The 16396-nt window shown below is 33.1% G+C and overlaps 1 protein-coding gene across 2 annotated transcripts; it reads left to right on the plus strand.

Moving 5' to 3' along the window:
* Positions 1-288: 288 nt before the first annotated feature.
* Positions 289-4639, plus strand: LOC143628190 (protein NSP-INTERACTING KINASE 1-like). Of its 2 annotated transcripts, none has more exons than XM_077097838.1 (11): positions 289-475; positions 616-748; positions 827-898; positions 977-1120; positions 1221-1292; positions 1392-1451; positions 1962-2059; positions 2156-2302; positions 2375-2719; positions 3421-3800; positions 4316-4639. In XM_077097838.1, the coding sequence occupies exons 1-11, from the start codon at positions 376-378 to the stop codon at positions 4637-4639; spliced, it is 1875 nt and encodes a 624-aa protein (XP_076953953.1). In that variant the 5' UTR covers positions 289-375. The 2 variants fall into 2 exon arrangements, with proteins under 2 accessions (XP_076953953.1, XP_076953954.1); XM_077097839.1 differs by having other exon boundaries at positions 2159-2302.
* Positions 4640-16396: the final 11757 nt, after the last annotated feature.

A 16396-nucleotide genomic window follows, 5' to 3' on the forward strand; every position in this document is an offset into this window, starting at 1 on the left:
CATAAAACCCATAAAAATTTAGCATTTTCTTGATTGTCCTCTGGTTTAATTTCCTTTTCCCAAATACAAATTTAATAAATTTTTATCACTTTCTGTTTGCTTTATTTACTTTCAAGTTTAGCTTATTAATTCATGTGGTAGTAACAGTTTTGAATTTCTTTTTGATTTTTCTTTAATCCCTGCTCCCACTACCCATGAGGTAACAGGTGTGCTAACTGCTAAACTGCAAATTCACTGTCCACTACAAATAAAAACAACAAAACTGTGCTCATCTTGTATGGTTTCAGATTCTTGTGGAATATGGTCATCATCAAGATTCAAAACCCAGTCAAACCCACCTCTATTTTCTCTTAAACAATCATAATATCATCTGCAATGAGAGTACAAAGAAAGATTGGTGCATTCTGTTTACTGTTTTTATGGGTTTGTGAGTGCCCATATGGCTTGCTCTCACCTAAAGGTGTTAACTTTGAAGGTAATCTTCAATCTTTTTTAATAAAAATGGAGTCTTTAACCTTTTTCCATGTGGGTATTCAATCTTTTTTATGAATTTGGTTCTTACAACCTTAAAAATGGAGTTTTTAACCTTTTTTTCATGTGGTATGTGATTTTCAGTTCAAGCTTTAATGGGTTTAAAAGCTTCATTGTTGGACCCTCATGGTGTTCTTGAAAATTGGGATGCTGATGCTGTTGATCCTTGTAGTTGGACCATGGTTACTTGCTCTGCTGAGAGTTCAGTCATTGGGCTGTAAGTCTTTCTTCATAATGTAAACATAATGATATAATAATATCAAGAATTTAAAATAAGTTATAATGTTGATTACAGAGGGACACCTAGTCAAAATCTTTCTGGCACACTTTCTCCCAGCATTGGCAACCTTACCAATCTACAGGTTATGTAAGTATCAATCAAATTTTAAACATAAAGTTTGGATTTTTGGTGTTTACATTGTTGGTAATTCAATTCTTGATGCAGATTGTTGCAGAATAATAACATCACAGGGCCAATCCCAAAAGAAATTGGTGAACTGAAGAGGCTTCAAACACTTGATCTTTCTGATAATAACTTCACCAATGAAATCCCATCTTCTTTAGGTCATTTAACAGCCCTACAATACATGTATGTTTATAAGTTTTTTTAGATTATAAATGTCAGTTTAACTCTTTTTATTGTTCTTGTTTTGTGTTCTTGATTAAATTCAAATTTGGATGGATTTTAGGAGACTAAACAACAACAGTCTTTCCGGGCCAATACCAGAATCAATAGCTAACATGACCCAACTTGCATTTGTGTAAGATTTCTCATTTTCAAACCAGTTTTCGATTCGAATGTGTATCTATATATCTGCAATGTGTATGTCATAAAATGTTTTGTTTTGTGTTCATTGCAGAGACTTATCTTTCAATAACTTAAGTGGTCCTGTTCCTAGATTCCCTTCCAAGATATTCAAGTAAGTTTATTTATACTTAAAACCAGGGTGACAATTTTGATAAGGCTCCAACTGCTTCAATAAACAGGTCGTGTTTGGATTTATCTGTTTAACCTGTTCAACTAAATGGGTTGTGTTCAGGTTTACCACTTTACTTAAATGGGTCGTGTTTGAGTTGATTTGTTAAAAATATTTAATTAAATAAGTCGACTCGTCAACCCATTCAAAGTTAGAATAAAAATAAGAATATTTTATAAGGTCAATCCACAATTCTGTGTGCAAACCTCTTTAGCGGTTTAGCCTACAATCCGCCCTGTTTATCACATGCTTAACCCGCTTACAACCCATTGTCCAGTGCGACTTATTTAGATAATTGTGTTAACATGGATCTTGTTCAAGTTTTTTTTGAAAAAAAAAACAAAAAAAAACCCGTCAACTGACATGATTATAACCCTACTTTAAAATGTACAGCAAGCTAATGTTCATCTATTTATATCAACAAATAGATATCTAATTCTTTATTTATTGCAGCATTATTGGGAACCCTCAGATTTGCCCAACAGGACCTGAGCAACAATGCTCTAAAATGACACTCATGCCCATCTCTATGACATTAAACACTACACAATGTATGATTATAACCATCTTGAATACTTTTTATGATATCTCAACTTAAAGGGTGTTTGCTTATCTTTTATAATATTTAATCTCATTATAACTTAAAGCAGCCAACACCAGATCAAGAAGAAAAACTCATAAACTGGCCCTTGTCATTGGTTCAACCCTTGGATGCGTCTTTTTAATCATTTTTGTACTTGTGTTATTATGTTGGAGGCAAAGACATAATCAAGAACCATTCTTTGATGTAAAAGGTTTGTGCTTTATTTTGATACTTTGACTTAAAAGTCAATGTGTAACATATAATACTCAAAATGGCAATGCAGATAAGCATTATGATCAAGAAGTTTCACTTGGGAATTTAAGGAAGTTTCACTTCAGGGAACTTCAAATTGCAACACACAATTTCAGCCACAAGAACATATTGGGACAAGGAGGTTATGGGCATGTGTACAAAGGAACGCTAGAAGATGGGACTTTGGTGGCGGTCAAACGGTTGAAAGATGGTGGTGCTGCTGGCGGCGAACAACAGTTCCAAACAGAAGTTGAAATGATCAGCCTAGCCGTGCACCGGAATCTCCTCCGGTTATATGGTTTTTGCATGACACCTACTGAAAAACTCTTGGTCTACCCATATATGTTCAACGGTAGTGTGGCTTCTCGTCTCAAGGGTATGTATGAAATAGTTTAAAATCCTTTTCTTTCACACACACCTATAAATGAGCCGAGCTGCTCGTGAGCTACTCGAGATCAACTAGCTAAAAACTTGAATTGAGCGGAGCTTAAACAAGCGCAAGCCTAAAAATGAGCCAGTAATTAATAAACAAGCCCAAGCCCAATAATCACTTATCAGCTCGCTAATAATTAAAATTATATATATATATATATATATTCTACATTATTTATATAATTTTATTTTATATATTAGATAAATATATACATAATTATAGTTATTATATTGAAAAATCATCAACTAACATATATTATATTATACACAAAAAATTTTATTATATAATAATAATAAATTGTAAATGTATATAAGTATATTAGTAAAATAAATACTAAACGAGCTGAGCGCGAGCTTGAAAAACTATCCATGGGTAGGGATTGAGCTTTAGAAATAGAGCTCACAATGGGCCGAGCTGAAGTTCGACCTTTTGTAAGTTAAACAAGCAAATCTCTAGCTCGGCTCATTCACATCCCTACGTGTTCCAGTTTCAAAAATCTTGAAAATTATCAGCATAAATCAAAACTCCAGGGTAAAACAATATACATAATGCATATTGATCACACCTAGCCATGATAATAAACTCTGATGGGCTTAACGCCAATGTACAATATCTATTATCATCGGTTATTGTACTTTTGGCAGCAAAACCGGTGTTGGATTGGGGCATAAGGAAGAAAATTGCATTAGGGGCAGCAAGGGGATTATTATACCTCCATGAACAATGTGACCCTAAAATAATCCATAGGGATGTCAAGGCTGCAAATATATTACTTGATGATTGTTGTGAGGCAGTGGTTGGTGATTTTGGGCTGGCTAAGCTTTTGGACCACCAAGACTCTCATGTAACCACAGCGGTTCGAGGCACTGTGGGCCATATAGCACCCGAGTATCTCTTCACGGGCCAGTCATCAGATAAAACTGATGTTTTTGGCTTCGGGATTCTTCTACTCGAACTGATCACCGGACAACGAGCACTAGAGTTCGGCAAGGCTGTAAACCAGAAAGGGGCTATACTTGATTGGGTAAGGCCCTAGGGCTGTTAAATGGGTAGTGTTTGTTGGTTGGTGGGCTAAAACCTACGTCAACCGAAATTCATGGTAAATATATGAACCCAAACACAACATGTGTATTTATGGGTTGGCACGAATTGGCCCGTTTAACCTGAGAAAAGTTATTTTATTTAACCTTTTACATGACAATACTCACAAGATTTTAATTTTAAATATTTTTATGTCTTCGAAGCAATTGTGTTTAAACTATGGAACTTATTTTTGAACTTTTAAATTTGGCAAAATATATACCTAAAGTAGGGTTGTAAATGAGCCTTGCAGGTTGGGCTGGGGCTTGGCTCGTTTACGAACCAAGCCGAGAGCCGGCTCGGCTTGTTTATAAAAAGCTCGAGCCAGCTCATGGCTTGTTGTGTCAACTGCCATGCAATAAAGTTGTTATGATTCTTGGTTACAAATTAGGGTGACTTCTTAGTGTTTGCCGATTCTTACATTACGTCGCATTAACACTTGCACATAATGTGTTTTAGGTGAAGAAGATACACCAAGAGAAGAAACTAGATATACTAGTTGACAAAGATTTAAAAAACAACTGCGATATGATGGAGTTAGAGGAGCTTGTAAAAGTGGCATTATTATGCACGCAATATCTTCCTGGTCACAGGCCAAAGATGTCGGAAGTTGTACGGATGTTGGAAGGAGACGGGTTGGCAGAAAGATGGGAAACTTCACAGGGGATAGAGCCCACCGGAAAGCTCAAGACGTCGGAGTTGTCCTCATCGGAGAGATACTCCGATCTCACCGATGACTCTTCGTTGCTTGGACAAGCCATAGAACTCTCAGGTCCACGATGAAATTATGTTACATAGAAGTTCAGTATTATATCAAGTGTATTTAATTTGGTTTTCTAGTTTTTAAGTGATTTTTTATTGCTATAATATAGAATCAAGTTTCAAATCATTAAGAGTTGATATGCATTGCATTAACCTTTTCTTTTAAGGATATTAATTGTTTTACTTTAAACCATCCGAAGATTTGTCAACCAATCCAAGATGATTATTGTTAAAATCATGAAGGTAATAATATATGTACTTTCATGATTACTATTTTAAATTTGGATAACTTAGCAAAAGAAGAAATTTAGGTGGAAAGTGAATTTAGTTGCCTACACGGTACACCCACTAGGGGCAAAATACACTTTAACAATAATCACTATCTTTCAACGTAAATGATTATGGGATTTTCTAACATGTGTCCTAAGGGCACATGTAATAAGTATTTATTATGTGAATATTCTTGTTGAAAGTATGTAAGAAGCATTTATTATATGGATATTCTTGTTGAAAGTATAATTGTCTATTAATTACATTGATCTAATAATAACTATCATATTTAACATTTTATTATTTCCTTCTGAATTTTCCTTTTATTCATGACTAATAAATAGAATTTTTCTAATTTCTCTAAAATGACTCTTTCATCACTTTTAATTTCCCATTATTTTCCTATAAGTATTCATATTAAACAACCACTTTTATTACCTTTCTATTTTTTTTTAAGATTAAATAACATAAAGCATTACTAGTATTCTACAAATTAGGGCTGAGCACGGTTCGGTTCGGTTCGGTTATTAGGGGAAACCCAAACCGAAACCGAAGTAATCGGTTATTTGAATATGCAAACCATTCGATTTTCGGTTAATTTCGATTTCGGTTCGGTTGTTTTCGGTTTTTCCAATTATGTGTTGACATTTTTAAGTTTGTATAAGAACGTGTTAGAGTTCGACAGTCCACATATATATTGAATTTTAAAAACAAAATTAGGCGCGTGTTGCGTGGAATTATACGAATACAAAGTTGCTAAATAGAGTTTAAAAGTTAAAAAGCATTAAAAGTTTAGTCTCGATCTTCATTCATCATCTTATTTATTTATCTTAAATGTTTAGTCCATTCCTTATCATCCTGATAGCCTTTATCATCATCAACCGGTTCGGTTTGGTTTTTTTCGATTTTTTAAAAGTGGATAACCGAATCGAAACCTAAATTTCGGTTTTTCAAAAAAACAAAAAATTAACCTTCAATTATTGCTTCGGTTCGGTTTTTTCGGTTAATTTGGGTTTGATTCAGTTAATTCGGTTTTCTGCTCAACCTTACTACAAATGGATAGGCGTGCTCTTTTGGATCTGAAGCAAGGTTACCAAGTGTTGACTTCATTTGCAGATCCAAAAAAGCACGTCCATCCACTTGCAGAACAGTAGCAATGTTTTATATTATTTAATCTTAAAAAAATAGATAGACAGGTAATAAAATTGGTTGTTTAATATGAATACTTATAGAAAAATAGTGGAAAATTAAAAGTGATGAAAAACTAATTTTAGAGGGAATTGGAAAAACTATATTTAGTAGTCATGAATGAAAGGAAAATTTTAGGAAGGAATAATAAAAGGTTAAATATGGTAGTTATTACAAGATCAATGTAATTAATATACAATTGTCCTTTCAACAAGAATATTCACATAATAAATGCTTCTTACATGTGCCCTTAGAACACATGTTAGAAAATTCCTGTAATAATATATGAGTAAATCTATAAGCAAAGAGATACCACAATTTGGTTAAAAAATGGATTTTCACTAGTCAGGTTATTATACCTACTTAAAGCTCAATTTGGAGAAAATGACGGAAATTACTTACCAAATTTGATTGCTAAATGTGACCAATTTGTACTAAACTTAACCGTTCTTTTGAATGACCAATTGGTACAAACTTAAAGCGACCAAAATAGTCACATGGAATAAAATAAACCAAGTATCAATGTCCAAGTTAGATTACAAGCATCCTTAAAGATACTAGACCTGAATCAAGTCAAACCATTATAACATCTAATCAACGCAATCAAGTCCCGGGTCGATAATCAAACACCAAGTAAACGAATAACTCTCGTTTATATTAATCAGAAAATCTCATTCAAAAAACTGATTACAAACTCTTAAACCCTAACTCGGTTTTACTCTTGATGAACCCTAACTCGGTTGCACCAACTTCATAATATCTAATATCTAACCATAACTCGGCTTATATAGACTAACCAAACTTGCTAGTCAAGACATTACCAAATATAATAAACCCTAATAATTCTTGGGCCAGGCCTTACACTTGGGCCAAACAACAATTGAGCCAACAATCACCCCCTCAATTGTTGTATCCGACTCACCCCCTAATTTCTTACTCGAAATTGGCGGATCTTCAAGTTCATGTTTTTTGTCCTTTTCTTGATTCCCCCGAGGCTTTTCATGATCTCTTGCAATGTTCTTTGGGCTCCACTTAGCTTGAAGTAACACTTGATTCGTTTGATCATTACTCGTCTTCCCTTGGGCTTTAATCACTTTCTTGACCACGTGTTTAGTTTCTTGAACACTCTTCTTTAAACTTTGAATTTTGGAACTTAGATCTTTGATTGGAATCTGACTCATAACCGGCTTGTCTTCCTTTAGTCCAATACTTTGAAGATCCCGACCTGCAAAATTCTTCATTCCAATGCTAGCTCGTTTACCAGGAGTTGCTATCATGAGGTTAATCTTGTACAATCGGTTCTTGGTCCTTGTCACCTTCATCAAAAGCTTACATGCTTCATCTTTAATGGTTAGCAAATCATGTTTCATGTGAATCTCGCATCCACCTTACTTTGCTTAACCAAGGCTTATGATATTGCACTGTAGGCTCGGGATGTAGTAGACATCGGTCAACAGGTGCTGCTCCCCGTTTTCCCTTCAATTAAGACCGACCCTTTTCCCTGAATATCAATACAAGATTCATCTCTGAACTTCACCGTTCCCGTTTCTTGTTCATTCAATTCATAAAAGTACGCTTTATTACCCGTCATATGATTCGATGCTCTGTTGTCGAGATACCAAACATCTTTCTCCATCGGCTCGGTTTCGAAACGCTTTGGAATCACACCGTCTTCATTCAGTGTAACCGTCTTTTGAACACCTTTTATCATAAATAAAGATGAATCAAAATCATCAACTTTGTTCAAATTAGATTATTCCTTTTTCTTCATACGTTCTGGGTACATAGCCGCAAAGTGACAAAACTCATCACAACGGTAACACTGAACCTGTGATCTATCCTTTTTACCCCTTTGACGATCATTCGTTCTTCTTTGACCCATGATGTTAACCATCTCGGTTGTCACAACCATCTTGATCCTCATCCTCTCGGTCTTGACCTCCGGTTTCACGACCTTTTCCACGCCCCTGTGAACTCGGCCAACCCTTACCTCAGCTACCGGACTGATCATACGACTTGCCTTTATAACTACCTTTCGATAGATTGAAAAGTAACCGACCTTGTGAATTTGAAGCGCGCTCTCTCCCTCGTAGACGTTCCTCAAATGCCTTAAGTCTTCCAATAGCATCTTCAAACATCAAACTATCGAGATCAACACTTTGCTCGATTGAGGCTACGAGTTGAAAGTACTTATCTGGAACCGCATCCAGTAGCTTCTTCACCAAGACATCTTGCTCGAACATGTGACCTAGACTCGTTGCCTTTGAAACCATACTCGTTATTTTTCCTGCAAACTCGTCAACAGTCTCATTTTCCGCCATCTTAAGTTTCTCAAATTCACTTTTCAGAGTTAGCAGTCAAGCCTTTTGAACTCGCTCGGCCCCAACATACCGTGCCTTCAAAGCCGTCCATATATCTCGGGCATTCTTGTATTGAGAAATCTGAAGAAGAATATCACCTTCCATCACTTGAAACAAAAACGATCTTGTTGTTTTATTCTTCTTCGCATCAATAACCGCACCCTCTTATGGCTGAACAACTTCCCATAGGTCTTGATCGTCTAATATCGCTTCCACCACAATTGCCCATGTGATGTAGTTAGTTCCATTCAACTTTGGAACGTGCAGCGATATCCCCCCACTCGCTTTGGGTTGGATTATCGGATCTTCTTTGTCATCGGCCATTGACGCTGTACCCCCTTGCTCCACTTCTGTAACATCTCGGATTTTTCAAACCCGTATTCGTTTACGTATAACCTGACCGAAAATATTTAGATCTTTAAATGATAATCAAAAACAAATATTTATAAGTTATTAAGTTTATAATGTTCACTTTAGGCCCCTTATACTTTATATGTTGTTCAAATCTTAAACTATGCATAAAAAGTTCGTTAAATGACCTAAATCCAAACTATAGGGACTAAAGTTGACCTAGAAACCAACACTAAACCCAATCATCCTAGGTAAGTAAATCACCTTCGATCCTTGGAATCTTTTTGTCAAATGATCGAATCGAGTGTTTTGTTCCCTACGGTCATCACAAAACAAATTATAGAACCTAACTTTAAGGAGATTGTAAACAACGAGATCCAAGTTAAGCTTGTGATCCATAAAACACAATATAAAAACTAATGTTTTGTTTTAAGATAAAAATACCTTAGAATACTATTGAAAGTGTGTGTATGTGTACATTTATGATGAGATAGATTTTTAAACAAGTTTATAAATAATTAAATAAATGCAATAAACAATCAAGTAGGGTAAACACGTATGAGCACACGTATAGGGACCCTAGAGCATAAACTATACTAGGCTGTTACGTCTAACCACCTATCCTATAGTCGATGTCTCTGATACCAATCTGTCATACCCCGACCAATAAAGGCGGAAACGTCGAGGCGCAACATGATTGTTCTTTGCATAACGACACAATAAAGTGACAATATTTAAACAACTCATTTAAATCCATATCATCATAAATAACACAACAATTGTTCATACGAAATGCCAAATAGATAGATAAACAAATAACTTGTTCTTTCATTTTCTAATATCCTAAAGCCAAGATGATAAGTTTCATCAAGTAATCCAATCAAGCTAACATCAAACCTGTAACATTGCATAAAATAGAGGTTGTCAACACAAAAGTTGCTGAGCAATTTTCATAGTTTTGGACAATAAGTATATAGTATGAAATCCACAACTAGTATATGAAAACAATAAATAATAGCAACAATTTAGATAATAAAACCGTCAATAAGAATACATTAACGACAATAATAAAATCGTTAATAAGAATACATTGACGACACATTTCTATATGGGGATACCATATATACTCGAAATTAACGTATGATCATACTTTGATGAGGCTACCCGCCTTAGCATAGAAGAGGCTACCCGCCTTAGCATTCAAGAATTTGCACATAATCATGTAAAGCACATAACACCAAATCGAGCATTTATTTAAGTAAACATATACAATAAGTGTTGTGGTTTAAGACTCAAGTATAAATCATTTGAATTTGAATAAGTATGCAGTGGCACCCCCAAAATGAAATATGGAAAACGGGGGATGAAAAAGTACTCACATTAACAAGTAACTTGAAAGATGGTGTCGTGAATAATCGGAGAGATCGGTTTAACGAGCAAGACCTATGTTAAACGGGTCTTGTGTTAGTAGGTAGTCTTGGAAGGGTTTAAAATAAAATACATGACAAATGAAACAAATAAATAAAGTTTAGGGTTTAAAATGTAAATATTTGAGAAATTAAAAAAACGAGTTTTGTAAAAATAAGTTTACTCGAAACCGAGTCTCGGTATTCTATTCATTAGTTTTTTTACTCAACCTATGTTAACTAATAATGTGGGTTAAAATGCAATATTGCAAAACCCTTGGTTATAAGAATACCAAGCTTTAAGTATCGAGAAGTTAGTTAAAATGAAAGATTAGCTTAGTTTGACCTTGAGAGTCAAACTATGAAGAACAACCTTAGAATTCAAGAATTTGAGAGAGAAATGAGGAAATGAGCAAGCACAAATGAAGAAGATGGGTGTGTATATATAGAGTAAGTTAAATGGGTCTTTCATAAAGGGTGTTGCATGAAAATGGGTTGGATATAGACCCAAGAAGGCACAAACTACAAATGGGTCCTTCAAGTTTCAATTTTGGTAGTTTTTGTCCCTTGAGTTCGTTTTGAGCATTTTCGAGGCATTTTAAGAACCGAAAAGGATGATTTTTTTTTGAGATCCGACAACTATAAAACAAATATGTAACATAAAATTCATCATTTTGATAATATCGAAAGGTTCGGATACAAAACGGGTCGAGTTTACATTAAGAAAACAAGTATAAAATAACCCGAAATTGACAAATGTCACAAGAGTATTATAATATATATATATGTATGTATGTATATGTTAGTAACTATTAATATTATTAAATAACTTTAGGAAAGAAAAACTATTACATACGAAATGTGTAACATATGGTTATATGTATAACTAAACAAATCATATCAAATAATAAAGTGGGTCAATTTCGGGTTTTAAAAAAATATAAAATTTAACTATTGTTACATGATTCACAACTTTTCAGAATTTCGTCCCGAAATTAAAATAAAAATAAATCTATATATATATTAAAAAAATACATTCTAGCCTCTTCCTATCAGTTCATTTTTCTATTTCCATAAATAACAAGCCATTATAGAATTTTCTTATCAATAAAATAATTCAATAATAAAATAAATAGTTAACATTAAATTTAATGCAATTTTAGTAATGTTTTAATTACATGTTTTTACACCTACATTGAATACATTGAAATATGTTGTGTAACCCTAATTATTTTCAAGAGATGGTCATACTTGTACCTTTGTTGTTTTAAATATTATATGTTTATTGTATGATTTCTACATTTCCACCCGTGACGGCCACATGTCAATTTGATTCACTTTCAAAATTCATATTCTGGCCAATTTTGCAAATCTAGATATTATCAAACAATGAAAGGTATCGAAATCAAAATGGATAACATTATGCCATATCCAACACATTTCATATTAACCTATTATCGATCAAATAAGTAATACTTTTTTATTCTATTTTTGAGTGTTTGCGTTTATTTGATTTTAACATAGTCTTAAGAATAATGTATGTTTTCATATATTTTATATTTTTCTCACCATTCCATCCATCCCAAAGTATCTATGTATTCCAAGTCTTTATCCTCTTTACATCAAGGTTTGTAATTTCATATTTTATTACTTTTTAAGTTACCCTCACTATAAGTTGTTTATAGCATGATCTGAATACCATTTATGCATTATCAACCTAACACATTTGTTATTATGAAGAATGGCTAAAAGTCAAATTAAGGTTAGCGGGTCCGCCGAACCTATTCTTTAAACGAATATAATATTCTAGCGTTTCTTGTGGTGTTGATTTTACTATGCTCTGTTGTGATTGTGAAACATTTTTGTAAAGGAAAGAATGATACAACAATTAGAGACGTACAAATATAACTATATATGATCTTTCATGAAAAAAAACATTTTAATTTATGATTCTCTCTCTCTCTCTCTCTTTGTGTGTGTGTGTGTATATATATATTATTTATTAATCATAACCTATTATTTTACAGTTAAATAAATTTTATAAGAGCATCGCTCTTAATTTTAAGGCTATGTCATCCTAAGGTACTGCTAAATTGATGCATCAACTATTTGTTTTAGGTCAAGCAAGACATGGATGCATCAACATTGTCTATAAGGAAATATTTGGTGGTTTATGAAGTTTATGTTATAAAGTTTTAAAATTTGTTTGTAAACATTCTACTATGTAACTTCATTTTTTGTGAGCTTATGTTATGTAGTACTTTCTTTCTGTAATATCAATTGCAGTTTTATATCATAGTAACATCTCAAAAAATATATTAAAAAATATCTTGTTGTTTGAAATTAGTTTGAAATTATATGTGTGTACTTGACAACTTGTATATTTCCACCCGTGTCGTACACGGGTCAATAACCTAGTTAAAAATAAAATAAAAAGAAAACTACTACTACATGGAGTTGTTAAAAGTTTTGATAAATAATTACATATATAACACTGATCTTTGAATGACCCAAAAAAAACCCGCCACAAATGGGATATATGGCAAGGGCACTTATATATGGGATGTGCCAGCGGCGTATCCACCATGTGCTTATCATACATCATTTGTCATGTTTCCCAAAATCATTCTAAGTTTCGAGTTATTCCACACAACCGTACTTATTATGATTTCCATGCGAGAACTTTGATAATTACGTGTCGACCCATAATTACTTTTATCGTCGGATGGTCCACATATTCCGTTCCATTGTGTGGGTTTTAATAAATAAAATAAAATCTTATATGAATGTTTAGAAGTAAAGAACAATGAAATATAAGGTTCAAAAGTAACAAAAATATATAAGCGACCCCTTAAGGTCAAGGACAACGTGAAAGTATTATTTCAAAATAAATAAATGAAACTTTTAAAGTTTAAAAAACATACACGATGTTATTTAGGGTTTAATACGAAATAAACTATGTTATTAAGGTTGAAACGATATAACTGATGTTATTGAGGTTTAAAACAAAATAAATGAAACTACTGAAATTAAAACGAAATAAGCGAAACTCTAAAGTAACACAAAATAATAAAAATAATGAATGATGACAATAAGGTTATGAACGTCGCAGTAGATAAATGGAATATTGGGGGGTCGAGAATAGCTGGGTGATTTTAACTAACAAAATATAGTCAGGTAAGTTGATACAGCCTTGAGTTCAAGAATAAAACACATAAACGGCACTTTTCTTGTCAAAATATCAAAATAGATTAAGTTTTTGCGGTCAATAGTGACACGTTAAACAAGTGAAAATTTCATATAAAATAAAGTATCAAGATAAATAAAGGTAACATTGAGATTAAGAATGACAAAGTGAATAGTTGAAACTTCAAAATTAAGAGTAATAAAGTAAAACATTGGACTCAAATTGATGAAATATTAAGATCAAGAATAACAAGATGGTTCATGAAACATTGAGCGGGAAGAGAATCAAACAAGTAACCAAAACAATTCATGTAAAGTATATATCAAATGAACACTTGACTTCTACTAGATAGTTATAATCATATTCCTGGTTATAAATAAACTAATCCCTTCAGAGGTAACCGGTAATAGATAGCCAAAAGTAGAAATACGGTTTCTATTAGATAACTATGTACACAACCATGTTCATAGTCCCAACTTCCACTAAACGATTACGTTCATGGGAAATCGGTCATAGACCGCGAGATTGAGGTACAAAATTAAACCAATTCAACAATACGACTATGCTTTATAAATGACGCATGTATTTGTGTGTTTCGTGCTTGAGAGTAAACATGAACGAAGATAGGTCAATAATCGACAAATAACCAAACTCAAATATAAATTTCATAAAAACTTTCGAAGAAATTAGATACGTAGGATTATTTTGATTATATCCAAATATATAAAAAAAATACAAGAAGAAGTTAAAGAAAAACAAAATGTAGCTTGCGATACTTGTCTTCTCGAAGGTAGGTGGGTTTGAGGTATGGAGGCTAGAGTGAGGGCGGTGCCATGATTTCTTAACTGAAACTCGTTGGTGTTGATGAATTGAGAGAGAAAAATGATTTTTAAGATTCATTTTAATTTGTGAAAATCGGTTGTAAAACGTGATGATTTATAATTCAAAGTTAATTTTTTTATATGATAAATGAAATTCCTGAACTAGTGATAAGACTTATGAATTTTTTTGATGTAAAATAAATGTTTCCCTTTACTAGTACAAATCTTAACTTTTGAGGCGGTCCAATTTTTATTTTTTAAAGTGGTTGCAAAGCCAAACCGCCTCATAGTTTAGAGAATTTACAAAACCGCTTCACAAGTCAAGCCGAACTGCCGTTACATCATTTGAAGCGGTGCCTCAAAAATAAACCAAATCGATGTTATTTAGCAATATTTTTTTAAGTGGTGGCTCATATTTCAAGTACCAAACACAAGGTATAATAATTATTAATGCTCAAATTTTGAACTTATTATCTAGAGCTACCTGCCAAACTTATCTTTTAAATAATTAATAATATATATGTTAAATCTCAATTTTGGGGTAAGCCTTCAACTTCTACTCTAAAGAAAAAATAAAAAATTGAACCTTCGTTGTCCTCGATAGCCTAACCAGGTTTGCTTACATACATCGATTTTGTAGGTAGCTGTAGCTAGCATGATCTTTTTGTGTAAAGTGTAAACCGCTAAATATTTTTGAGTTTCCGACTTCTTATCTTTCAAGCCCTAACTAATCGTTCCCGCGCGCACGGCTTATCTATCAGTAACCGCATCATCATTTGGATCCCTTCATCAGCAATTACACTAGTTCAAGCCCCCTGCCGTAGCGAACTCTCAGACAGATCGACGAGAAGGTAGATACGAACTTAATAAGTTTTAAGGTTTATATGTTTGAAAAGCTTGATGATTTAAAGTGGTCCTATGTCGTTTTTTCGTTAATTTTTTAATCGATTGCACGTGTAGTTTATAATTGTTTCTACCAAAGTTCATATATATGGTATTTTTTTTTGTGAGCATGTAGTGTATATGTGTGTCAATGTAATATTAGTTTGGTTTAAGATACTTAATACTAAAGAGTTTAGCTATAAAGAACTGAACTTTTTAGGTTTTAAACAGTCAACTGTTTCAACAATGCAAATTTAACTACAATCAGGCTACTTTTGTTACTGGACTTGTCTATTGTCAAAATATTAAAGATAGAGGTTTGGTATGCTGGTTCTTTAAAACCGAAAAGGCACAACTATTTCTCAGTACTTTTGAAGTGGGTAGACTTCAAATTCAGGAGTGTTTTTAATATAATAATTTTTATTTAAATATAAAAAGTATGCATCACATAACAAATGCTATTAATTTAGGGGTGTAATAGAGCCAAGCCTAAGCTTGTCTAAGCTCAAGCCCAGCTCATTTAACTTAGGCTCGAACCTCGCTCATTAATCAAGCTCGAGTTCAACAAGCTGAGCTAGAGCTTTAGACATAGAACTCAAGACAAGAAAACATACTCCAAATCTGATCACAAGAACAAATGAATAATAATGTGTTATAGAATGTGGAAGGAATTCTGTAAAGAGGAAGAACCTTTTAGTGATTACCCATTTCTCGATGCTACGATGTGGAAGGAATTAAAAGTAAAATCAAGTACTAAAGAGTGTTTGGTACGTATATGTTTGATTATTATTATTATTATTATTATTTATGTGCATATATGTTTGCAAATATGAATAATAGTTTGTTGATTTGTTAGAAGGCAAAACGTAATAAAGCTAAAGAAAGTGCGAAGGCAAACAAAAACGCGGCTCGTATAGGACGTACTGGTTATACAGGTTTGAAAAAGCTAATACTCTTTGGCAGCTACTTGTAGCAAAGTATCCTGATGATCTTAAAAATATACGAGTGAACACACTAAATCATATATAATGGCTAGAGCAAAAAAAATCAAAGGAACTGACTCATATGAACTTCCACCGTATGCTCATGAAACAATCAATGAAAGGGTAAATAAATATGCATATCTATTTAATTGAATAAATTTATATAATTATAGTTGATTGGTTTAACTCTTATTTTTGTATAGGCCTGTAATGAGAAGAAAATGATAGATAATGGCACTTATCATGAGGGAGAGGATTATCCTCTAGCTGAACACATGGGTCGAACAAGTACAGTTTCCAATGTCATGGGTAATGATATTAATATACATG

The sequence above is a fragment of the Bidens hawaiensis genome, unplaced genomic scaffold, assembly GCF_021521415.1.
Source record: "Bidens hawaiensis isolate Kalapana, Puna unplaced genomic scaffold, B.hawaiensis_p1.1 tig00004838_1, whole genome shotgun sequence".
Taxonomy (NCBI): Eukaryota; Viridiplantae; Streptophyta; class Magnoliopsida; order Asterales; family Asteraceae; genus Bidens; species Bidens hawaiensis.